Source organism: Trifolium pratense, linkage group LG7 (assembly GCF_020283565.1).
Source record: "Trifolium pratense cultivar HEN17-A07 linkage group LG7, ARS_RC_1.1, whole genome shotgun sequence".
NCBI lineage: Eukaryota > Viridiplantae > Streptophyta > Magnoliopsida > Fabales > Fabaceae > Trifolium > Trifolium pratense.
Window position 1 is genome coordinate 33461151 of NC_060065.1, and position 27409 is coordinate 33488559.

General features: G+C 31.4%; 2 protein-coding genes across 2 annotated transcripts; one reads left to right on the forward strand and one right to left on the reverse strand.

Annotated features, from left to right (window-relative positions):
• The first annotated feature begins 2592 nt into the window (after positions 1–2592).
• Positions 2593–11076, forward strand: LOC123900008 (homeobox protein SBH1). Its single transcript, XM_045951287.1, has 4 exons — positions 2593–3799; positions 4080–4335; positions 9497–9741; positions 10624–11076. Exons 1-4 carry the CDS (start codon positions 3371–3373, stop codon positions 10828–10830), a joined length of 1137 nt encoding a protein of 378 aa, XP_045807243.1. The 5' UTR covers positions 2593–3370; the 3' UTR covers positions 10831–11076.
• Positions 11077–19288: 8212 nt separating this feature from the next.
• Positions 19289–24767, reverse strand: LOC123897252 (protein STRUBBELIG-RECEPTOR FAMILY 8). Its single transcript, XM_045947811.1, has 16 exons — positions 24390–24767; positions 23893–24025; positions 23714–23785; positions 23526–23591; positions 23340–23411; positions 23163–23234; positions 22876–22947; positions 22724–22789; positions 22585–22650; positions 22169–22482; positions 21818–22077; positions 21443–21714; positions 20915–21050; positions 20473–20615; positions 20190–20346; positions 19289–19671 (listed from the first exon to the last, which is right to left on the reverse strand). The coding sequence occupies exons 1-16, from the start codon at positions 24481–24483 to the stop codon at positions 19519–19521; spliced, it is 2148 nt and encodes a 715-aa protein (XP_045803767.1). The 5' UTR covers positions 24484–24767; the 3' UTR covers positions 19289–19518.
• Positions 24768–27409: the final 2642 nt, after the last annotated feature.

Consider the following 27409-nt stretch of genomic DNA (forward strand, 5'->3'; position numbering starts at 1 on the left):
AAAGAAAAAGAAAAATAATCATCCTCGATATAGAATGAAACAACCGTTAACATGAACCAATTCACGTACTAGCAATCTCATGTAGAAAACAACATCAACATCAGGACTCTTTCGAACCATACCCTAACGTCAAACAAATACTTACGAGGATATCACAAGCAGACCTATCAGTCACGAGGATTTGTGAGTGGTGACACGTCGAGGCTTGCGCACCACTACGGTGAAAGTTATGCGTAAAGGATACCTCTCTATTTTTGGTAAGTGAGGAACATCTAGATACTTGGAAAATAAATAGACGTCACCGGCCCCTATCATATGCCTATATCTCGTTCATATATTAATAAAAAGAATATATATATATATATATACAAAAATTGTGGGCCACAAACCTATCTCAATGAATCCACACAAAACTGTATAACAACTCAAATAAATGAGACGGATTCAACTTCTAGTTAATCCTAACAGACTACTAATTAGTAGTCTACATTATGGTGAATAGACTAATCATCAATATGAAGTCAATCCAAGAGCCAACAACTCCCTACGACCAACAACAAGCAAGCAAAACGATCTTTTGAAGAGAAGCATTCCAAATATTCAATGATAAAGATATCAAATCAATTAAGAATTAGTCTCTGGGACTAATGCAAATAATAGGCGACATTGACGCAAAACCCAAACACTTGAAACGTGCAGACTTTAACCAAATCTAAAAACATTAGGTATCCAAAGAGTGCGAGTGATGACAGTCAATTATATGATATTTTTAGTAGTAATTTAGGGTAGTTTTAATAGCAATTGAAGTCCAAATGCAAGCAAATACTTGAAAAAGTTAAGTTACTTGGCCCAGAAGCAAGAAAGAGGAAAAAGCAGCAAAAAAGGGCAAAAACGTAATAAACAGCGTAAACCATCATATCCACGATGAGATCCAGCGTGGCGCGATGAGAAGGCGGTTTAAACTGAAGAAAATCTACAACAAAACTTTTCCATCGTACCGTCATCGTGGTACGATGAAGGTGGTTGAAGAAAGCAGAAAATCTGGATAAAATCTTCCGTCGTACCACGATGGGTGCGATGGACATGCAGAAAAACCCAAAACCCAGCTGAAAAACTATAAATAGAGTCTTCCTCCTTCACTATTATTCATTCAGAAATATTGGAACATATTCAATATTCACTCTAGAGTTAGGAGAACTCTAAGGAGGAGGCAAGGAGGGTCAAAGAACTCCAAGGCCAATAAGATTCTTTTCTTTATTGTCTTTGTAATATATTTTTCCTAGGTTAGGTGGAGTCGATGAATTCCCTTACGAATGCTTGATATTGTATAATTTGGTATTAAGTTCAATTGTTCTTATATAAACTCTTTTATTGTCCGGTTTTTATTCTTTATTTTAATACTGATCACATTAGAATAAACTCTAAGGATATAACGGGTATCAGATAGGAAACAAAGTTAATTGTCCCGACCGAAGGACGTACACTAGGATTCTCCATGAGACCATTAAATTCAGAATCTGAGGTCTTAGTATAGGATTAAAGCTAAGTCAAGAACGATAAATTCTACCTGAAGTTAGGGTGATGACTAGTTTAGGCACACGCGACAACTTGCGACACCATTGATCATTAAGGGTAAGGATACCTAAGTATAAGTAACTACGAAGAAGTGGAACCGACTGGGGCGAGGATACATATAAGCAGTAAAGGCAACCTAAACTAGGCTCTAACCAGTTTGTAATAGAAATAGGCAAAGAGTGCTCTTTAACATATTTTATAAAGACTAATCATAACAGAGGGGAACAAAGGAAATTAACCACCAAACAAGAGTAAGAGAGGGATTCGAAAACACTTAACCACCTTGCGCGGACACACACACACACACACACACACACCTTTTTACTTTTATCTGTCATTTACTTTCCTGCTATTTATTTTTATCAGCACAACTATCTCTAAACAACAAAGCGAATGCAAAACTATCTAAATTCCTGAGCGAAACTAGTAATTTTGGCACAATCCCTGTGGAGAATAATAACTTATCACTTTATTAATTGGTTGCGATTTTGTGCACTTGTAGAGCCACCATTAGCGAGCACGAATCAATAACTATTCAATCGTTTGGAAAACAGCCGATGAATTTATTCAAAAAGGAGAAAAATGCTGAAATCACTTTAATTTCAATCACCACCAAACTTCTCCCAACTGCTAAAAATCAATGACTGCAAAGCAAGACCAGAGGAGACAAAGAGAAACCAAGAAATCAGACATAACGACAAACATTCACCGTCAGACCTCAACGGACCTAGTGAAGGGCCATGAACACCACCATAAACGGATGTGACTCTGGCCTTCTTAGGTTAAAGGAAACACGATGACGGTTAACCACCATGATTCGCAACCCATGAGGGGTTACACATCCAAATTGACCGCCAACATCACCACAAAATGATGTTGACAGGTGATATGGAAAAAGAATGGTGGTGCGGAAGACAGAAGCCACTTATCGCACCACCACCCGACAATGCTAAAAGTTTTCAATTTATTTTTTTACACCACCACACCCTAAATAATTTTTCTTTTTTACACATCATCACCTCACCCTAATAAAAAAAAAGGAGATAGAGAGAAGGATTGATTCCGTGCCCAATAAACCTATCTTCTTTCTTTCTCCAATATATTCATCATCATGAGTAGTATAGTAGTAGTAGGTAACTTGTTTTCTCTTCCTCGATTTGATCGTTCCTAGCTCACACTATTTAGTTTCACTCTCTCTCTCTTAAACAAAACAAAGAAAAAAAAACTTGCTTGTTCTCTTCCCTCTGCTTTTGTATAGCAGCAGGGTATCAGTGGCAGTGCAGAAAAAGGAAGTTAGAGTTTTCATTGGGAAGGTAAAACCTTTTTTTGGCACCAATGTCTCTTACACTAACCCTTCTTCTGTAACTCTCTTCCTTCATCTTAACCTAACCTTCTCTCTGCCCCGCGTGCACTACTCTTCTTCCTTCATTTTCTCACTCTTCTTCTTTGCTTTATCCACTAGCTATATAGAGAGACATTAATTAATTTCAGTCATTAAATGCTGAAAATGTGTGGAAAGAAAGATTAACACTCATTTTCCAAAGGAAATCTTTGCAGGCTTTTGCCAGTATTAGAATCCAAAACAAAACCCTACCTCTTCACTTCTCCATGTAACTCACTGTAACTATACCTAGCCACCATAACATTACTACTTTCACTATTTATGTTTTTTTCTACTTTTTTACCATAAAACCCGGGTGTCCCTCTGATATATACAAACAAAAAAAACATCTTCAGAGAGAGGGAGAGAGATAAATGAAGTGAATGTTTTGTGGAGAGAGTGAGAGAGATTTCAATGGAGGGTAGTAGTTCTAATGGAAATTCTTCTTATCATGTGATGAGTGCTTTTGGAGAAAACAGTGGTGGGCTATGTTCTTCAATGATGATGATGCCTTTAGTCACTTCTCATCAACAACATCATCAACATAATCATCTATTAAATTCCAACAATAATCCTAATAACAACAATACTAATGCAAACAACAATAGTTGTCACTTTCTTCCTATCCCTAATTCCACTAATAATAACAACAATAATAATCACTACAACATGCTTCAAAACAATCCCAACAACAACAATACTACTACTACTACTCCTGGTTTAGGTTACTATTTCATGGACAACAATGGAAGTTCTTCTTCTTCATCTTCTGCTGTTAAAGCTAAAATCATGGCTCATCCTCACTATCATCGTCTCTTAGAAGCTTACATCAATTGTCAAAAGGTAAGAAAATAAAAAGTAAAAAAAGCTAATTATTTTGAAAATGATGTGTGTAATTAATTTGTTTGTACTTTTTTGTTTTGACAAGTTTGGATCTGATGAGATGTGTTTGTATAATTGTACTTTGAAACTGTGACCTTCTGTTTCCATTTCCATTTTTTACTAATATTGACAAACTTTCATGAATATTATTTGTAAGTCAAAAAACCCTTTAAAGCATAGATGATTAAGACACTTCATTTGAATCATTTCATCACAAGTTTTTTTTTTTGTGTGTGTTTAGGTTGGAGCACCAGGTGAAGTTGTAGCTAGGTTAGAAGAAGCATGTGCATCTGCAGTGAGAATGGGTGGAGAAGGAGTTGGATCAGGTTGCATAGGGGAAGATCCAGCTTTGGATCAGTTTATGGAAGCTTATTGTGAGATGTTGATTAAGTATGAACAAGAACTCTCTAAACCCTTGAAAGAAGCCATGCTTTTTCTTCAAAGAATTGAAGTCCAGTTCAAAAATCTTACAGTTTCTTCTTCTTCAGATAATATTGGTGATAATACCCTCTCTCTAGTAATATTTTAATCTTGATTGTTTACTTAATTGATTATGCATCCATGCATGTCTTTGGTGGTAAAGTTTGTTATTTTTTTTTTAATTAACTCTCTGTTTCTCGGGGAAATGAGGCTACAATAATTTTGAGTTAAGCTGCAAGTTAAGTAAAGTCTAGTCAAAATTTGTTTACACCAGGAATCGAACTTAAGTTCTCCCGTTACGAAAAACTCATTAATCGCCTTAGTCCAATATTTTGTCTAAAGTTTGTTATTTTTGTATTTTTATTTTTGGTTTTCACCATCATTATCTGATCCATTGGACCCGTCTAATCTAGTTCGGGGGTCAGTTATAGCATCAAGTAATTTCAGTCCCCTCCTGATCGCAATTGCGTAAAAGTTTGTTAATTTTGTTAGGATGTTAAAGTGTTTTGTTATTAATTATTTAATTAATTAAATTAAATAATTAAATTAAGGTTGATGACAAGATCTACTTTTTCTTACCAACTTTTTTATTATTAAAAAAATTCTTAACTAGTCTTTCTAATGATATTTTATTTTTGTAACTAGTACTAAGATCTTAATTTTGTTTGCATATATAAGTGAGTTTCAAATACTAAGAAAGGTGGTCATAACTAAAAAAAAGATGTGTTTTTGTTTGAAAATAAAGTAAGATGGTGATGTGTATAGGTAGTACATATATATGATGTATTCTTTTCTTGGTGTTGGTGCATTGAAGGAACTTAACAATATAGGTATCTTGTTAATTCGTCGTTTCTTGTGTGTGTTTGTGCATTTGATAGTATTGTTTTTATGGGAAATATAAGAATTACATCATTACATACATATGCTTATCTAAGTTTTTCCCCATTTGATATCATGCTACAGAAACTTTCAGATTTTTCTCTAGCTTTTGCGTTCTTAAAATAACAAAAATTTGGATTCTACTTGAAATATGAATCCAAAATTTGGAGTACTTGGAAGATTGGTGGGTGAATTTAGGTTTTGTAAATTATAACCAATGGATTAGGGTTTCTTCTTCACTTGTTCCCAGAAAGTGGAATTTGAAATGTTTATTGTAGAATAGCTCCAAAGAACTCAAGTAGTACTTTCTTGGGGACAAGTGCAGTGAGGATTTTGGATTTTGATGAATGGAATGAATCACATGAACATGAATTTTTTTTGCAAAGTCAATTAGGTTTTCACTCAATACTTTGTAATTAATCTCAACAATTTAATCATTTGTTTATTCATAATTAAAATTAGGTTTAATTTATGCCAGAACTCGCGGTCGAGTGGGTTGGATGGGTTGGATACTGGTGTTGAAAAAAAAATATGAAGTTTAATTTTACCTCATGGTAGAGTAAATTACATGTGCATTTCTATCAATCAATAAAAGAAAAAGAGTAAACATGTGCATTTGTGTTTGCTTTTTGGGTTTGTTTAGTGACACGAAAAGTGATTAAGCTATGATGTGTACTTAAGAATAATGATCATGATATATTTTATCTATGTTGCTTTTTCTCATTTGTCTCATCAAGGTTCCGTGTAAATACTACTCCCTATATAGTTAGAATATTTTATTAATTTGTATAGTTTCATTTTATATAACTATGTGATTATAATGTCTTGTCATTATTTTACATTTATATGTGTCTAGTGAAAAATGCATGTTATAATGTTTGTTAGAATTTATATATGTTGTGTGTTATTATATTTGATAGAAAAAAATTGGTTTTTTTGTCTTAAACTGAAAATGGATACACATTGTCTTATCAATGTTACATTTCTACCACATGTTATATGGAGTGTGTATATATATATGTTAAGACTAGACAATTGAATTTGACAACCATCACTACCAATATGAGTCCAAATTTTCTGCTAAAGCAATAATGACTATGATGAAAATAAGTAGGAGTAGAAACTTATTGCATGAAACATTGGATATAAACTTGAACAAGCTTTTATTGAGTCACAGTTTTCAGGTTTCCAACTATGTCTGGGCCAAAAGAAGTATATAGTATTAATTTTCTACCTTTTATATCCAAAGTTTTCAATTCAATGTTAATGATCTTTATGTTCATGTTCCTAGCTATTTTTGTAGTTCATCATATCATATGCTAGTTTTTCAATTATTGAAGTTACTTGTAGTAATGTACTGTCTCGCCCTTCAAAGTTCAAAACATAAATTTGCACTAAAACAGATTGTAATAAGAGCTTATCTATTATGCTTTTGTATTTTTTGTTTTATTTTTTTAAAACTCTTCTATATCTCAGATCCATAGGTGGATCCTACTAAATTTATTAAATTTTAATAAAATGTTTTTCATTTTTTATTTATTTTAGAATTCATATTTTATTAAAAATAGTAAAGTTTCACCTTGGAACCATTTTTATGAGGTCCATCTTAGACACACCTCTCAAATAACTATTTAAGTTTTGGACGAACCAACCGTAGTTATTTTTTTTTTTTAAGGAAACCAAACCCTAGTTTGTAAGGGGAGGATTGCCATTTTTTTAAATAAAGTTCAATCCGTATCTTTAATTAATGTGTTTTACCCATTAGATTTTTTTCTTCCGCTTTTGAAATATGTTACGAGTTCTATATGAGATAAGATATGATTCGAAAATATTCATAAAATGGTGGGTAGTCCTTACCTTATCAAATTGGTTTTGTAAGGGTTAAACTCAAACTCTAAAGGCACTAGCAGGGCCCGAACCCGGTCTGTCTTGCGACCACAAGACCAAACCGTAGGATTCATTTGTTTGTTGTCAAACTTCTCTTGTAATAATAACTATTTTCCCTAAAGTATTATACTCCCTTCGTCCCAAAATATAAGAGCTACTTTGACTAAATGACACTATTCATTTATCTTGCTTTGACCATATTTTTTTTAATAATATTTAGATATAAATATTAGCATATAAGATCTTGTTTGATTAGTTTTGATGAGTATTTTCAAAATATCAAGTTTTTATAATTTTTACTAACAGAGAGTTAAAGATATTAGTGATCAAAATCATGCGTTGTCATACGTGCATTGGTCAAACTAATTCTTATATTTTGGGATGGATGGAGTATAATATAATGTACTCATTTTATGAGTCATGATAATAGGTTTCCCTTGGTTTTAATTAATTTCCACATCTAGTCTTTGAATAGGGTATCTTTATATGTTGATTATGTTACCCTGCTTAAGTTATTTTGGTGAAATATATTCACGAGGAGGAATACTCTTTTTCATCTTTTACTTTGTCTTGTATAAAGGAAAAGGAGTCTCCATTTTCTCAAGGCTTAGTTGCATGGAGCTAGCTAGCCTTGGGAATGAATATTAATGTATAGATAATGGTCTCTCCCGGCTCTTTATCCTATGCACTTAGTAGTTCAAATGCTAACCTTCAATGTGTTGAAACAATTATTTCCCAATGATTGAAGATTATAACTTATCCCTTATTTGATTAAACATTCACCCTTGTGATATCAAAATTTGTCCTAATGTAGTAGTTGAAATAGTATTGGCACTAATAGTTTAAAAAAGCAAGGTGCTACATTTGTCCTAATGTAGTAGCTAGCTTGGCTTATAAACCCAAAATTTGTCCTAATTTAGACTATGTAGCTTGGCTTACTATTGCTTAAAAAAATGTTTAGAGGTCCTCTGTGACTGTGACAAAACTTAAGCAAAATTCATCTTTTTAGTTTCATTACACAACTTAATTAATGTATGTTAATTATGCTTATATTTTGTCACGGAGGGAGTACTTCCTCATTCTCATCACGTGTCTCATTTAGAACGTGCACATTTTTTAAGAAAATGATTACTTATACTATTCCGGGCTTATTTATAAGCCAAATTCTCTCATTTCACACTTATTAAGAAAGTTGTTGTATTTACTAAATTATCTTTTACTATATACACTCTCCGTGACAATATATAAGCAAAAGTCATCTTTCTAGGTTCATTGCATACTTAATGTATCTGGTCTATATTATAAGATAGATACATTAAATATGTAATGAACCTAAAAAGTTAATTTTTGCTTATATATTGTCACGGAGGGAGTATTAAATTTACATTGGGAATATGCAATCATCTTAAAAAGTAGACAATTAATTAGGGGTATTTTAGAAACAATAGCATTTAATATAGTTGAATTTGGTAACTTTTGCTTATATTTAAGACTAAAAAAATTGTTGAATTTTGCTTATAAATAAGGCCGGACGGAGTACCAATTTGCAATGCAAAATAATATTATGTTAAGATTAAAATATCCTTATACTCCATTTTTTTTTATTTCCCTCCATATTCTTGCAACTACTTTAATAAATAAAGGGTAACATATGTAAAAAGTAATACATATTGAATTTGTATTATGACAAATAATTCAAGAAAAAATATAATATTTCAAATGAGACACATAATATAATTAATACAGAGTGAGTCTTGTTTAGTTGTAAATTCTTTGACAGATTGTAAAGTGGTCAAATTTGGGAAGTCATTAGTTCAGAAGTCCAAACCGAACTTGAACTTCACTCTCATTTGCTTATATTCACTTGACTTTTTTAGTTTCACTCTGAATTTGAGTTTTTAGTTTGTTTTTTTGTCAAGTTGCTTAGTGGCTAGAAATTTCACCCTTATTAAAGTGAATAAGGAGTGTTCGGAGTTCGAACCCTGACTGACTCTTGCATGTAAAATGTGATGTCCTTACCAACTAAACTCGTGGGGACTTTCATGTTTGTTTTCTATATTTATTTATTTAATTGATGACTAGATTGTATTTTCTGGAAGCAACTATTATTGGCTAAAAGCTGAAGTCTCACATTGTTAGAAATATGGGATAAAACAGAACTTCGAACCATCACTTTACAAATTGGTTCGAAGAGTTGAGTTAGTATGTCATAGGATACAGAGAGTGTCTTATATATAAAGAATTGGTCCAAAGATAGATTTTACTATTTTTAGTAAAATTTAATAAAATATTATAGATGTTATCTATTTATATTAGTATAAATTTTTTAGACACTTCGTACTACTCCCTTTGGTCCTTAATACAAGAGAAAATATATTTTTTAGATATATTGAATAACTAATGTATCTGACCTATATTATTGTGGTTATTTTTAATCATCATAATTGAAATGATTTATATGATTATGAGCAGCTTGTAATGAAAGTGGAGATAGGAATGGATCATCTGAAGAAGATCATGTTGATCTATACAACATGGTAGATCCTCAGGCAGAAGACAGAGAATTAAAGGGACAGCTTTTGAGAAAGTACAGTGGATATTTGGGCAGTCTGAAGCAAGAATTCATGAAGAAAAGGAAAAAAGGAAAACTACCAAAAGAAGCAAGGCAACAATTACTTGAATGGTGGAGTAGACATTACAAATGGCCTTATCCCTCTGTATGTACTTCAATCTTTTTTCCTAATCTCTTGCCATTTAATTGCTAATTAAATTTTTTATTTCTTGCATTCACTTAATCAAACGTTTTCCATTTTTTGATAAATTGATCAAAGATAAAGACAAATCATGTTTTGACTTGGTGTATATTTGGAATCACCGAAAAATCACGTTAGCAACATGATTTTGTTGTAGTTTTAAAGTGTAGCTTTTGCGAAGTTACCATGAACCTATTTTGGTTCCGATTTTTAAGGTCAAAATGTGAGTTGTCTGATTTTAATTTGAACATTTAGATTGTTTGATCGTATCAAATTTGTATTTGTGTGGTCACATTTCCGTCCATGCATACATGCCCCGTCAACTATATATTAGTGGTCATTGGATCAAGTCGGACTATCTAGATTTTAAGTTCATTATTTTAGATTTAAAATCAAAATCCATATTGAAATTTGAATCGTGCTATCTTGATACATCTACCAGTGCATTGATGTGGTTGATTACATTTTGACCGCACACAATTCAAATCTAGATGGATCGATTACATTCAATGTTTTCACGCAGTCACAAATTTAAGGTGTCTATGTCCATTCGATCTGTAATAATCCAAAATTACAGATTTTGAAATTTGACCGTCCAGTCCAATCTAATTCAAATGACCACCTTGACTTGACTGCGTGAATGTATAGAATTGCTTATTGTGGCAAATCCATTTACTCATGGAGTAGTAATTTTACTTTTATTTTTCAAAAAAATAAAATATATAAACATTTAGTAATTTTAGTTTTATTTTATATACTAACTACTAGTAGCTTGAAGACAAATGAATGAGAATAATCTATATGACACAATTCAAATGTACTTACATTATTTATGTATAATCACAGGAGTCACAGAAGCTGGCACTAGCAGAGTCAACAGGTCTTGATCAGAAGCAAATAAACAACTGGTTTATTAATCAAAGGAAAAGGCATTGGAAACCATCAGAGGACATGCAGTTTGTGGTAATGGATCCAAGCCATCCACATTATTACATGGAAAATAATGTTCTCACCAATTCATATCCTATGGATCTATCCAACACCATGCTCTAGTAATTAATTACATTGGTGCTTGCTTGTGGTCTTAATTTATGTCTGAGTGTTAATTAATTTTATGTTACGTTGTAAGGGCACTGATATGTCACTTCGAAGTTAAAACCTTATATTATATTATTATATATATTAATGTGTGTAGAAAAATTAATTATGCATTTTGGAAAATTATTATTATTATAAAGGGATGCACTGCTGGTTTTTTTTGGATGGTTCTTAATGAAATTACTACTTGAGTAAAAAAAACATGAAGTTACTACTAAATAAAATGAAAATCTAAAAGTTTAAGCTTGATATATATAATATTGTCCTATGTCCTATATACTCTTTTGTGGCATCTCTCAATATTATGGATATGTTTGGATTAATTTATTTTTGAATTTATGTAAAAATAATTTATATAAATAAATTAGTTTTTATGTATTAATTATAAGGCTGTTAAGGTATTTTAAGAAATGATAGCTTATGAAGATACATTTTACGAACTTATAAATTAATATAAATTTATTTTTGATCTCTACTATTAAGAAAACTTGTATTTTTGAATGATTATGTTTAAAAAAAGTTCATCTAGAAAAAAAGAAAACAAAATATTTGATTTGAGTCATAATTTTTATTACTTTTATCTTGAATTGATGTCATTTTAAAAAGTTACATTTAAATACATATCATGTCAAAAAATGATAAATAAAAGAGCGGTACAATTATAATTATTTAGTGTTATAAATTTTCACTTGCATAAGTTTAATTTTAAATACGGTAAAGTGAATACTAAACTTTCAATATTCTCTCTCTAATTTTTTATTTTTGTGCCAAAATTTTAGTTCTTTTAAAAACCAAAGTACAGTTAATGATATGTTACCCTTTATTCCCTTATAAAAAATCAATTAAATGAATTTATTTTTTTTATAAATAAAAAGTAAGAGTAAAAATAGCATTTCGATATTTATTATTTCTTAATTTATGTGCGAAATTCTAAAATGACCAAAGATTTGAGACAAATAAAGTACCATATGTTTCATGCTTGAATTCAACATTGTGATTTATAAAGTTTGATGCTATTAAATTTTAGCCACACAAAAAAAAATATCCTAGATTCGTCCCTGGTTGTAGTGTGGACAAAAAGTTGTCTTGTGGTTCAGTGGGGGATAAAAACTCTATCCATTGCTACCTATTTTGTCGAGTCTCGTAACCAGTTTCTAAATCAAACATATTGTTTTTTAGCAGAATACCATCCTCTTTATATTTTTTGGTGTAAAATTATTATATTATCCGTTCATCGTTAAGGTTCATTAAGAAATTATTTTCAACCAATCGTTAGTTTGTTCAGTGGTAATTGTCACTAAACTTGATAGGAAGCACTGCAATTCAATCCCCGCAACTCAGTGGCGTCTCCACATAGTGTTGAGGGGGTTCAATTGAACTCATGGACTTAAAGAAAATACACATATAATCCTATATAATTTATATTTTTAACCCCTCTCTTTTTTATTTATTGCACCATTGCTGACCTAACTAAATTCAAACCAATTTTAACTCGCTCATTTGATAAGATAAAGTTGATTGAATTTGCAAAGTTTTATCCAACTAAATTTTGTCCAACTGGTGATGCTTAATAATCAACTTGAGACTTACATCGTTGATATACATATATGAGTGTTGAATATTTGCCACTTTAAAGGGAATAATTGGTCTTTCAAAAAATTGGTTGAAACCGAAATACATATTTTTTTATATGTTGGTTTAACAACTTTTGATGTTAGCAATAATTTTGCCCGTCGCTACAACAACTGTTGAATGGTTTATGTTTTTCATATGTTATTGAGACCGATCAAGATTAACGTTTTATGCATTTTTATTGTAAAATAAAAAAAATAGCAAATTCTTTACTTACCAGTAAAAAATACAAAAATCTGTCAAAAAAATAACAATATGCAAAAAGTTAACCAGTATGCTAAAATTAAAGAACTCCGATATTACTTCCTTTTTTTTGGTACAAGAACTCCAATATTACTTTTTTTACTTAAATGTTGCAAATCTTAATTAAAGAAATGGTAAAAAAAAAACAAATGATTTTTTTTTTTTGCATATTTGATTTTTTTTTTTTTGACAATTTTTTTGCTAAGTTCTGGTCGGCTCGTATTAGCCTATGCTTTTTTACATGTAGTAATTCCCCCGTTCCTTTAGTCTTTTCAACGGTACCATATTTGATAAATAATACATGATTTATTTTCCTTCATTTTGTTCCACGTGTTAGATATGATTCTCGAAGTCATACATATCGATCACTAAAAATATTATCAACCAACTACATGCATGACACCACCGGCACCAAGCACCAACTATGTAGTTTAAAATATAAAATTAAAATTTTAATATTAATAAATTATACATTATTCCTTCATTTTCATATATTAAATATGACTCTTGGAGTCATGCATATAAATCACCAAAAACACATACAACCAATTATTACGTGTATAGCACCATAAATATATTAGAATTCGTTCTTCTTAATTCTTTTTATGTAATAATACATGCATAACTATTTCTTTGAATATTTTATTTGTATTTTTCTCTTTAATTTATTTCCTTTAATCTTTTTTGTATCCATTTGTAAATAGTTATTGACATTGTACAAATAGAGTACATTGATATTAAAGAAAAACTTTTCATTTGCTTTGATGTTGTTATTATTGTCATGTTAGGAAAGCATAGATAGGGTTGTGCATGAGAAACCAAACCATATCCAAACCAAAACCACTTATATGGATTTAGATACATAACCATAACCATATTTTTTTATTAACCGGTTATATAATTGGTTATAAATTAGAATACAGATATATAATCGGATGTTTTTATAAAATTGGTTAATTTTTTAAATCCAATTTTAAATTGGTTATTTTTAAAACTGGGTTAATAACCGAATATTTCTCTTGCAAAACTGTTTTTTTAGCAAAAAAAAAAAAAAACCAGATTTTAAGACCAAATTTTACAAAAAAAAATCCAAAATGTCATCAACTACTAAACTTTATTAAATACAAAATGTCATCAAAGTGATAAAACTCCAAACCAAAATAACATCAATCTATATTTTTTGAATAAGATTTCAATCGCAGACCTCAAAAGAATAAAACATAGAGAGACTATAGCTCTCTAAGTATCATCTTCATCCTACACATGAGATTCAGACATTGGTGACAAAAGCAATATAGTTATTTATACTTGAGCTTCTTACCGCAATGGTCGCAAGTTATGCACATTGGGGGCTTGAGCCCCCATAAGAAGACAAAAATTTCTTTATACAGTAGTATTATGTATGTATTTTATGCCCCAATTACTAAGTTTGCTTAAAGAAATTTCCTTGTTCAATTTTCAACTCTTTACTATTATTAATTTTTTCCCCTCTTCAATCGAAATCTCTACGCATTATCGGTTAACTTTACTTTTTTTTTTCTCCTTAGAGAACAATTATAATTTCTTCAAGTTTTCATATATTTTTAAATATTTTTTGTTACTATAGTTATGTATTTTGTAGAAATTCGTAATAATATTTATTAGTCAAAATATATCTCTTCGTCTCTAATTATAAATATTTTTCTATTTTTTCTTTGTTCCTTGTTATAAGATTCTTTTCGAAATCCAAAACATAAATTATATTTCTCTTTTTTCAAAATCCAACGTATAATGATTTATTTACAAAAATATCTTTACTTTGGCAAATTTATTACTACAACATTTTTTTTATATTCGTAAAGTTTGTTGAAGAGTCTTATAGGAAGTATGGAAGCAATATTTTCTAGCCCCCACCAACAAATATTTATGGATCCGCCACTGTTGGGATCTAACGTGATGTCATCCCAAATAACAAATCTGTTTTTACGGGTTTTTGGTGTTCGCATGGTAGTCCTATTCTTGACATCTCTTGGAGGAGAATAAAACACATCTATTGACTCAGATAAATTACCCATTTGTAAATAAACTGCAAAACAATCAACAAAACACATCATATCATATTTTAATAATACTCCCTTGAAGATATGTTAACTAATTAGAATGGTTTATGGATACCAATATACACATGTTATTATTATTATTGTTATGGCTTATAGCTTCTAGCATAGTTTACTAATCAAATGGGTATGAAAAACAAATTTAAGATACGTTGCTTCAAACATAGCTAGAGAAAAACCAAGGTATCTGTGATATTAATAAATTCATAGAGAATTTGTAGAGATTAACATATAAACACAAAACATATATATATATATATATATATATATATATATATATATATATATATATATATATATATATATATATATATATATATATATATATATATATATATATATATATTAGCTTAACATTACAGAAGGCATTACAAAAGTAGCAACTTCACATTAACATCACATAAGTAGCTTAACACACATATTTTGCTTAACATTACTGAAATAAGAACGACGAGGAGGAAAAAATTGCTTCAGCATTGAATTAACGAATTGCGAAGAATAGAGAAAGGAAGAATACCTGGTTAGAGCAATTGGAAGCAATTAGGGTTCACCGTCAGAGAATGTGTGGTTTGATTGGAAGAGAACATCGTCGATTAGGGTTCAATTGGAGAAATCACGATGGATTGGGATTTAGGGTTCATCGCAAGATCCGAGAGACAGAGCATGGTGAAGTGTGAATGAATTTTGCGTGAATGAATTTTGGTGAGTGGTTTTTGTGAGTGATTTTTTGGTGAATGAATTTAAACCAATTTAAACCAGATCCGAAAATTCAATTTTAGTAACCATATACTAAAATCCAGATATTTAAAAATGGACTTGGATCTGGTTATTGGTTTGGGCCTTATAACCAGATATTTTGCACACCCCTAAGATAATCTTCAAGGTTTAAATGAAATGCTTAAAAAGTATTTCGGGAATACTCGTTAATAAGATTTAAATATAAACTTTAAAACTTTTTTTTTAAGCAAAAAAATTTAAATCCAATACAATAATGAATCTGATTATTACACAAAGATGTGTGGGAGGTAACTCAGTCTCTGTAGCAGTAGAAGCTACCTGAAATGCTTTTTGGTGACTGATCATATAACAATAATAGTCACCTTTCATTTTGTAGTAAACGACATTAGATTCACCATATGAATGAGGAGTGAGATGAGTATAAATAATAATATCTGATTCACATTCACCTCATTCCCTTTGGCTTCTTCCTGTTGTTCAATAGAGGAAAGAATCCTCCAAGAAGCCCTACCTGTTCCAACAACATTAGGTTTGTCTTGCTTTAGGGTTTGTTCTTGATGGAGTTTTGGTTTATGTCCAGTCCATCTTATATTTTGCTCTCTTTTTATAATATTTTTTAAAGTGTAAAAAATATGAGGCTAATAAGTTTTTATTTTTTAAGAATATCATCAACAATTATTAAAATTTATAATAATTTTTTGATATTGGTCATTTGGTCCACAGTGAGCCACATATTCAGGTGGTACATGTTAGCATTTGTTTTTTTCTTTATACCATAGAAATTTTAGTTCGAGTAAATTATCAATTCCCTTAGTGGTCGAATATTTAATTTGTGAATAGAAACAAAAATTCTTAATTTTTTTTAGATAAATCAAAGACCCAAACAAATATTAAAATCACTATTTTTAAATGACACCAGAGAACTTGATCGTCTAAACATTGAATTATATTCATGAACATATCAATACAAACTTGACACTCTATAAGATATTTTCTCTTTAGGCCCCCACAAATCTTTTATACCCTTCTAAAATCCCATTTCGCCCTTCAAAAATGAGAAAATTTTGAGTCAACAAATTTGGGTTTTACGGATCAAAGGAATCAAAACTTCGGTTTTTATAAACCGTTCGCTTAATGTTTCGGTTGTTGTTAACCGAAGTAAGCCTATATAGAAAGTAACCTATCAAATCAATTCATCACTTCCAATACTTCATCACCACACTACCAAAAGTGATCCACAAATCAAATCTATTTTCCTTTGATTGGTGGCTTGAAATCAAGATTGAAACGTATGCTAAGGGTTGGAAAGTGATTTGAAGCTCAATCTTAAGGTAATCTTCGGTTTAATTTCGTTTATATTCCCTGTCATAGTGCTAGTTTTCATAGGTTTTCTGACACCTATTCGTTTGGTTAAGAGAAACCGAAGTTTATCGTTCGGTTAATACAAACCGAAATTCCTGGGACATATAACTTTATGTCTGTTACACTGTCTTTGCTTGCCTTGCCTAACCGAAGTATATCTTTCAGTTTATACGAACCGAAATTCCCGGGAGTTATAATTTTTGTCTGTTTCACTGTCTTTGCTTGGCTTAGTTATGGATTATAGATAGAATGTTGTACAATTTGTATAGTGGTTTTGTATATATGTATAATTAGTATTATATTAGTACTATAAGTATTATACGTGGCTAATTATGTTTTTATGTCTTTTATATTATGTAGTTATGGTGGGCAAACGAGCGACTGTGCTAGGTGTTTGTGCACCGGGACTTGTTGAGGCTCAGCCTGATAAACCTCCGGTATATGAGATTGACACATCAAATCATTTTTACACTGATATGGCAACCACCGACCGAAATCAGTTGATCGAATGGGCTCGCGCCATTGCTTTAAAGTTAAAGTTTGCAATTGTAATTGGGAAACCCGACAACGACAACGATATAAATTCACAATCAATACAAACTTATAATCTATGATATATTCAAACTTATAATTCAATCAACATTTAATCCTAACACCTATGAAAATATTATTCGTATGGAAGCACATTTAATTTGACTTAGACATTTTGTCAAACACGTAGTGTACAACATAATACCAAATAATCTCAACACAAATTGAACCTAATATCGCATGCATTCATGTTAACATGTAACTAACCTAACAACTAACCATTAATTAACAATTCAAAAACCATAATCAACAATTCATAGATAGAAATTTACTCAGGGAGGGAAAAAAACGTAGAAAAGAGTGCATGTGAAGAGGCACAGATGGAATAGTCAAGAAAGTATTGAACTTACTTGATTAAGTATGATTTGAAGTAGGATGTTAAAGTTTTCCTCAAAATCGCACAAGAGAGGTTGAAGGAGTAGTGTTGTTGGTGTTTAGAACAAAATACGTAACTGATATTAGAAGTTGAGCTTTTGTTTCTATATCAGTTAACTTCGGTTAACAAAAACCGAAATAGAAGGCGAACGGTTTTTATTAATCGAATTATTTTAAACTTCGATTCGTATAAACCGAAACACCTTGCAGGGGCAAAAACATCAGTTAAGGGGTATAAAAAATTTGTGGGGCCTAAAGAGAAAATATCACTCTATAATAGGAGTGTCGTCTCCAAGCCAACAAATGGGCCACCTTATTCACTTCTCTTCCTAGTTCCTACATGTTGAAACAAAACACTGCTATCAAAATAAAAGCCTCCTACAACCATTAATTTCATAACTAACTTCATCTTTCTATTGACTTATAAGGACTAATTTAAAAGCAAGTAAGAAAAATTAAAACTAATTTGTTAATAGATGATACAATTCAAAAATTAATTTAACTGTAAATTAAATACAAAATAAAATAAAAGGTCAAATTAGGTCAAAGTTGGCCTTTCCGTTTTATATTTTTTATTAAAAACAGAAAGGTCAAATTGTTCAACATAATTCAAATTAAAGTAAGATTTTTTTATTTAGGGATAAATGTACAACCCTATAATTTTCGGGGGCAAATTGGTGAACACAATCTAATTTTGGAGCAATATTTCTGAAATTATTCACTTTTAACAAATTTTTTTAATACTTACAATCCATTTAAACAAACTAAAACATAATATTTATTTTCATTGTAAATGTTGATAATAACAAAATTGAAAACAATGTATTTTCAAAAATTAAAAGGTGTACATGTTCAATAAAATTTTGAAAAACTATATTATTGATATGAAGCATCCATCAATTGTATCGATAACTAATCTTCATCAGAAAATTTAAATGGGCACTTTAGTTCCATCCACAAGACTCAAACTGGACCTTGGTCAAGGAATCTAAATCCAGTTCCACATGTTCAAAACATTTTAAGTATCATTCCAAAAGGAAGAAAAATAATACAAGAAAAAATGAATTGAAAAAGCCAAAACTCAGTCTCTGATTGGGAAGTGGAAACAGCTATACTATAAGAGGACAAAGACAAGGTGAAAAGTACACCGAATAATTTGCATAATAATTCAACTCTTCACAAATAACAACCACTCCCCTTTGTTTATTCAGTGCTTGCCAATAAGGCCTAAGCTAGCTCATAAAGTTGCTTCATATATTCTCATCATAATATAAAAGTTGCTTCATTAGTATATTAAAATGCATGCACCAAAAAATATTAAAATGAACCATTCTCATCATTATGAAAATGACTTTAAATTAAATTATATTAGAGAATGGCAAGTTAAATATACAGTTTAATTATTTTCCAAAGTATTTTGATGGTGTGTGAAAAATTCCAACACATAATTACAAATATCATGAATGTTTGGTACATTTTTTCACAAACTTCTATTTCCTGTGTCCTATAATTTTTTTTTTCAGCCGGATTAATAACTTCACTTTACACAAAATTGCAAAAAACAAAAATAGAAAAAGAAAAAGTAAAATAATTAAGAGACAAACTTTTAAAATGACATGTCTATGGACTCATGGTCTGGTGTCTTGTGAACAAAACCAGATTCATCACTTGGTCTCCTTTTAACCACGCTTGCTCTTTGTACTAACCGTACCAATGCTTGCACCACCTCGGACATTGGAGGTCGAAATTCCGGTTCCGGCTGTATAAAAAATTAAAATGATTGAGAAACATTTTTTGAAGTATATGAAACCAACACAGACAAGTTTACACTGAAGATACTCCCCGTGTTCCTTTGTAATTTTCGTTTTAACGTGATTGACATACCAAAAAAACCAATAAACAGATACTTTCGATGAAATTACTTGTTTTTTTCTTTAATACCCTTAACTATTTATCATCTCATTCCTCCTAGTCCTATTTCTCTCTACATTGAACTTTGAAAACGACAAATAAATATAAACAAATTTCATCTATAAAAGAACATGGGGAGTGATGTTTAAAACTGCAAGTTGTGATATATTAATCTGAATAAGTAAGTTATTTTGGAAATCAACACTTTAGGGTAGCTTTTGCAACATGACTAAGTGCATTAGCAAAAAAAGCCAAACAAAAATATAGACACAAAGGACGATGGACTAAGTTCCGAGGCAGTAGGTAATAAAATAAGTTAGCAGCCCTTATTTTAGTTTTGATATTGCATCATTTGAAAAAATTTACCTGAACGCAGAGGGCAATGATATCAGCGAAGCGTGACAACGATTTTGCAGGATACATGCCATTCAAACAAGGATCAACCATTTTGGACAAGGCATCTATATCATGGAGCTGCGGTGTAGCCCACCTTACAAGTGATTGCTCAGCTCTAGCTCTCGAACTAAAATCAATAAAAATTACAAATGGATGTAAGAAGCTATGCAGAAAATAAAGATAATAATCAAGGGAAAACAATGAAATGATTGCGTTGCGGATTAATTTCCACTGTTTATTATGATAGACTCACCTGTCAAGTGGCTTACGACCAGTTAAAAGTTCCAGCATAACCACTCCAAAGCTGTAAACATCGCTTTTTACGGTGTATACTCCTGATAGTGCAAACTCGGGAGCACTATAACCAAATGAACCGACCATTTGAGTTGATGATACCTGTTAAATTCAAAGTAAATTATTTTATGGAAAATGCTAAACAGTGCCCCCGGGGCACTGGTTAAGCATGTTAAAATAGAAAGTTTGTCTTGAAATGTGTGTATTCAATGCCTCAAAAGTACAAAAAGTTGTCTTTTCAATATAAATTTTATTTTTTATTTCCTTTTTAGGTATGCTTAACAAGTGCCCTGGGGGCACTGTTTAGCATGACCCTTATTTTATATATGTAGTGTGCTAAGAAAAGATACTAATACCATGTGCAGCAGTGCATGAAGAAAAATGAAACATTATTCACCAACCTGTCGCTCGGTGTTTGGTGTAAGGGATGCTAAGCCACAGTCAGACAGGTGAGGATTGAGCTCCTCGTCGAGTAATATATTTGCTGATTTGAAATTTCTATGTACAACAGATGGCAAGCAAACTTCGTGCAAGTACCTGATAAACAAAGCATGTAAGTGTTTATGTATAAGCAATTTCTATAACAAAACCCAAAAAAAAAAAAAAAAAGATGAACTGTTCTTATGCAAGTTGTAAGCTGTTTTCATAACCTATTCTGAAGAGCTTATGGAAGTAAGCCGAAAACAGCTTCTGAACATGTCATAAGCTATTTCCATAAGCTCTCCCAAATAGTCGCACAAGTACTTATGTCATTAGATAAGCTTAGATAGGTTGACTCAAATAATAAACTTGGGGGGGGGGAAGACCAGAGAATTGGATAGCCTGTTAAGGCCTTTTTTGATTGGATAGCCTGTTAAGGCCTTTTTTGATTGGATAGCCTGTTAAGGCCTTTTTTGAGGAGAGACTAAATAATTGCCAGATATACGTACTCTAAGGCTCGGGCTGTGCCAAGAGCTATGCGTACACGTGCATTCCAAGGTAAAGCTTTACTGCTATCTTCAGTAAAATGGAGCATATCGTGAAGATTTCCATTTCCAATATATTCATAAATTAGAAGTCGTTGGCCATGTTCTGCACAATATCCAGCCAGTGTAACAACGTTCGGATGCCGCAAGCGTGACATATTCGAAATAGCTTCCAGAAAATTGTCTTCCTCTTGTAATGAAAGTGCTGCATTGTCAATCTTCTTAACAGCCATTACCTAAACAAAAGGAAAACTCGGAACTGTTAGAATATTTGAGCGTTCATAAATTGCCAAACTAATATTATGAAGGTGGATAACAAATGCAGCATTAAAAGGTTACCTTCCCATTTGGGAATTCAGCTCTATAAACTCGGCCAAGAGAACCTTCACCAATAATAAATTCTTGACTGAAGCTATTTGTTGCACTCTGGAGCGTAGCAACTGTATACGATGTGGAAGTGATAGGAGACCTCATCTGCTTTACTGATCCACTTTTTATAGCCATCCTATCCATTGTCACATTTTCTGCAGGCGGACGAGGTTTGAGATCTGTAATAACAGCAGCACTTTTCACCCTTTGCTCTTGCATCTGAGGAGTTACTGCAAATACAAATCCAAAAGAAAAGCTAAACTTGTAAGAGTACTCAACAAAGATTGGACCAAATTAATGTATACTCCATATTATACTCACCATTGATTATTCCGGGAGGAAGGCTCCCGTTAGAAGTTCTTGCGCCCTTTTCCTTCCCTTTTAGTTTTCGGATACAGAAAAGAAGAGCAACTAGAACAACAGAAAACACCAATACTGAACCTAAAACAATCCCAACAATGGCCCCCGCTGACGTTCCCTTATCGTCATCGGAGTTTTGATCATTAGAACCCTGTGTTTTATTATGTGAACCAGACCCGGAGTGATGATTACGTTTATGAGAATCACTAGGTGGAGACAAAGTAGACTCTGGCGAAGGAGGTGCAGGGCCATCATTGAAAGAATTTCCATCATATCTAGTTTGCATTTGAAGAGTCACATTAACTACACTACTTAAATTATGTATTGGAAAAAAAGATTGGAATTGGAATTTTGAAACAACAATCGTAAATACTTACATGAAATTATCGATAGATTTAAGCTCATGAGGTATCCATCCACTGAAATTATTGTTTGCAACATTTCTGAAAATTATAGAGCAAGATCATAAGAGTCTGACATTAAGAAAATTCAGTGCCTAAAGGGAAAAGAACTTACAAATTATCCAATGGCAAACCATCAAGAACATTAAGAGAACCAGTCAGCTGATTCTTCTGCAAGAAACTGCAAAAGAAGTTTTGAAAAAACATTAAATTGACATTTACCGAAAATTTCTACCAGTTCATCATATAAAATATCATTGGACATACAGAGAAGAGAGACTTGACAGTGAACCAAACGAAGGTGGAAGATCCCCAGAAAAGTTATTAAATGATAGATCCCTACATCATTGAAAACGAAGACAAAACAGTATTAAGAATAGTTAACCAGTATTAAGTATCACACATATCATTAGTTCCAAAGGCTATAGATTCTACAGAACTATACAGATTCAGTATGAAACACAAAACAGTACATTTTATTTCTTAGTCGGAATTCTACGAAAGGAATTACACGAGGGGGAAATGAACTAGAGAAACTATCTAAGATATCTTACAGGGTATCAAGACGGGAATGATTAGCAAAAACGTCACTGATTAACATAGAGAGTGCATTATTGCTCACATTCCTGAAAACCACACGAAAATAGTATAAGAGTGACTCCAATGTATGATCAAACTTAAATACAACGAAATAAAATTGTACATATCGTACATATCCAACAGCAACTTACAGATAATCGAGTGAAACCATGAGAGCAATCGAATACGGAAGATTTCCGGTTAAGTTATTTCCCGCAAGATTTCTAATTGCCAAAATTGAAGAGTAAATTAACATTTTAGATTAAGCAATACAATAAAATTGATCAAGAAATGAAAAGAGAAAGTAATTGAAGGTGAATATTATTATTACTACTTACAAGCTTGTAAGATTTGGTGGTAACTGATAGGGAATTGTATCATGGATCTTGTTGCCACTTAAATCACTATAAAAAGTTAAAAACAAACAAAACAAAATTGAAAATAAAAAACCAATCAGTAATAATATACAATAAATAGTAAAAAAATTAAATGTATAAAACAAAATTATGGATTAGAATTATCTCACAGCTTTCTAAGTGACATAAGGTCTGAAAGCAAGTATCCAAGAGTTCCATGGAGTCCTAAACCAGAGAGATCACTAATCACCATAACAACAGAAAAGTTAATTTCTTCAACCATAAAAGCACTTAAATGGAAAATTAATTAAAATACAATTATAAAGTTTCATTATTCAAAATGCCATACATAGAAACAACAGCTGAACCTTCACAAGTAATCCCTTTCCATGAATCTCCACATGGATCACCACCACCAATTTTCCAACCCTTTAATTCAGTTGGATTATTCAATGCATTGTACATAACCTCAAGAGCTTGAACTGTAACAGAAAAAAAATAAAAAAAAATTCACTCATAATTTAGTATTGTACTAATTCACTAAACCCTACAAAACTCATATAAACTTAAAAATGGTTTCTTTTTGACATTTTAACAAATCAATGAATAAAAATTTCAATCTTTTTTCTTGAATTAACTGCATTTTCTCAGTAACCAAAAAAATCAAACTTGAACAAGTAAAGGGTCATCATAATGGATTCTAACAACAACCCAAATGAAAAAATCAAATCTTTTTCACAAAAAACCAATCAAATCAATCAATCAAGCAGAAAAACAGAGTGATCAAACAAAAAAAGGTGAGTCTTGGAAAAGAAAACAGAAATGAAGAAAAGGGTATAGTAGTACCATCAGAAGGGTCAGTGTTGGCAAGAGAAAAATGAGGAAATGAAGAAAAGATGAAAGAGAATGAGGTAAGAAAAAGAAAAAGGGTATGTGCCATTGTTGTTACAGAAGTGAAAAGTGAGGTTTTTTAAGGTTAGGAAGAGGACATGCAAGAATGGCATAGAAGAAGAAGAGAGGAAGAAGAAGAAGAAGAAGAGGAGTAGTTGAGTTTATTCAGATCGTGACTGGTTGAAGAAGGCAGAGCCATTAAAGAAAGAGACAGATAGAGATTCGAAGCTTGGAGTAATGAAGAGAGAGAATCAAAGAGGAAATAAAAAGGAGTAAGCTACATATACAAGCACAATAGTGTGTGTGTGTTGTGTTGAGTGTGGCAGTGTGTCTGTGTCGGCGATAAAAAAATTTAAAGAGTATTGTGTGTAGTGTGTACTATACTACCGGCAGCAGTAAAATGTTTTACCCAAGTTTAAAGAAGATTTGGTAACAAAATAAATACTAGTGTTGTCTAACCTTAACATGTAGTACTAGTTATAAAATAAATTTCACAAATAAATTTGTATATGATAGATTTAGTCTAAAATATGAAGTATGAAGTCCAACTTGGACATGAAATCAGTAACAACTAATTTATTCGGATCTAAATCCTTTTCTACCGTTTGTGTTGTCATAATCTCAACCGTTCATTCATGTTTTTCTCTCTCTTTAAAATTGTTTCTTTTATTATAGTCATTAGATGAAGAGTAGCAGAGATGATAAACAGAAAGGAATAGTAAATAATCCAATTTCTAATTTCTCCATTATAAAACTTAACTCATGGTCTAACCTCGTATATGAGGAAAAAAATTTCTCTCCCATGAACTTTATGTCCACCGATCAAGTCAACATAAAAATGTATGAGACAGATTTTCATTGGAATCCCTCCCGTAAATATTTCAGAGGAGAGGATCTATATACTCCCTCATATATGCATATTTTTTTGTTTATAACCCTCTGGTTCCTAGGGAAAAGGGGTCCTAGTAGTGCAGAGTTTGTCCGCGAGGTAAATAAAATCTGACCAAGAAATCGTTCCATCGAGGAATCAAACTCAGGTTCTCCCAGAATCCATCCTTTTTGGTGAAGCTCATTAACCACTTAAGTCCAATTACTTGGTTATATATGCATTATTCTAACTTTAAAACCTCGAACTTCCTAACTTACTATTGGCAAAATATTTACTGATACACTTTTTTGCAGATCAACAATCCACCCTAAAAAATCCTCTCAACTTTTCAAACTGAAAATCTTATGTCAAAAGGATCACTACTAAATTTATTTATCAAGTTACAAAAACAATTTTTTTTGTCAATAAAAAACAAATTTAGCTATTATACCAAATTCATATGACTTGTCATTTGTGCAGCATATAATTGACTTACTAGTAGTCTAGTACTAATAAATTATACGGAAAAACAGTAGAAATTGGATAAATATACGTAAGTTGGTTAGAAAGGGTGGCAGTCTTTGTTTTAAGCAGTCAAGCATAGATACATACGATACGGAGCAATTAAGGTGGGTCCTACGTTATATTTTCCCTTCTGGTGCTGCTTATTTTCTGCCTTCCTTTTCTGCATTCTTATTCTACACCTTTCGGGGGAGAGCTTTTACCACCTTAACCTTTTCTTTATGCCATTCATTCTCTCCTTTTGTGTGACACATCTCTTTCTCTCTCCCTCTCTCTGTCCTACCACCATGTATTCAATTAGGACGTAAATTACGTGTTGTAAATCATATAAAAATAGTAAAATAATTAACAACGTGTGTGTTACAATACTATTGACATGGTGTATAGTCAAAAATCAACCATAGACAAAATAATTTATGAATACTCCCAAATAGCAGTTTTATATGTAGCAAGATAGAGATATGAATTGGGTGCAGTTACATATTGCATGCATTAGTTAATTAACAATTTGGGATTGTTCGATTAGATCAAACGGTACAATTTTTATGATTTGAATCGTTCGATCTTAATTGAACTAAATAGTTATGAGATAGTGACTGCACCTTGACTGCACATACTATTACTGCATTTAATTCCGCTAGATGGTACTAGATATTGGCAACAAAGATTTTGATTATCATCTTTTTTTCAAATAGTGGCTATAAATTTTAACATTTAAAGTTAATAACTGAATTTTTTTGAATTTGAACTTTAATCTTAATTCATTCGTATATGATGCTATATTTTTATTAATTGAGTTATACTGAGGGTGAGATTGGTTATCGATTTATCATCTAATTAAGAAAGAAGAGAGATTGGTTATCAATTTATCATTTATCATGTAAATTAAGAAAGGAATTAGAGTCATCTCCATACTAATTTATTTGTAACTACTAATTTCAACATGAGAACAACAACTAAGCAAACTTGACTATTGAGAAGGAAAACAAATTATTTAATATTCATTTTGTTCGTTTGAAGTGTCAATTATATATTGTTTCTGATACGTTGAATATATTTTTTTAAATACAATACTAATTTTAACATCGATACCTAAGTTTCTGTCAAATTAATTTAATATAATATAATAGTATTATCTAAATTTGTTATGACTAGCCATATGTTGATTGTACATGTTGTTACATTAGTAGTTTATCTAATCTAAATTAATTAATTTTAGTTGGAGGACATAAAAGGTCAATGTTGACGGATGCTCTATCAAAAAAACAAACGTTGCCATGATGGTTCACTTAACAATCGGGTTAGTATAATTTATCTCAGTTGTTGTAAATGTGTTTTAAGTATATATGGAATTCTCTATGATATTGTTCATTGGTCTAGTGGTAATTGATGTTGAACTTGGTAGAAAAGATTACAATTTGATTCTCTCAGCTGTGATCGGGAGGGGACTGAAATCACTTGATACCAGAACTAACGGTCAAACCACATTAAGCGGTCTAGTGGACCGGATATACTAGTGGTGGAAAAAAAATTGTTGAATTCATTGAAGACCTTGAAGATATACTTAGATTTTGGCAGATTTAAT

Bases quoted from the DNA above. Each gene is read 5' to 3' on its own strand.
- LOC123897252 (XM_045947811.1), bottom strand. From the start codon at position 24,483: ATGGCACATACCCTTTTTCTTTTTCTTACCTCATTCTCTTTCATCTTT. The intron at 21,051-21,442 runs GTACGTATATCT...TTTGTTTATCAG, and splicing joins GGCACAGCCCGAGCCTTAGA to GTACTTGCACGAAGTTTGCT. The intron at 20,616-20,914 runs GTTGGTGAATAA...TGAATTTAACAG, and splicing joins CACCAAACACCGAGCGACAG to GTATCATCAACTCAAATGGT.
- LOC123900008 (XM_045951287.1), top strand. From the start codon at position 3,371: ATGGAGGGTAGTAGTTCTAATGGAAATTCTTCTTATCATGTGATGAGT. The intron at 4,336-9,496 runs GTGATAATACCC...GATTATGAGCAG, and splicing joins TTCTTCTTCAGATAATATTG to CTTGTAATGAAAGTGGAGAT. The intron at 9,742-10,623 runs GTATGTACTTCA...GTATAATCACAG, and splicing joins ACAAATGGCCTTATCCCTCT to GAGTCACAGAAGCTGGCACT.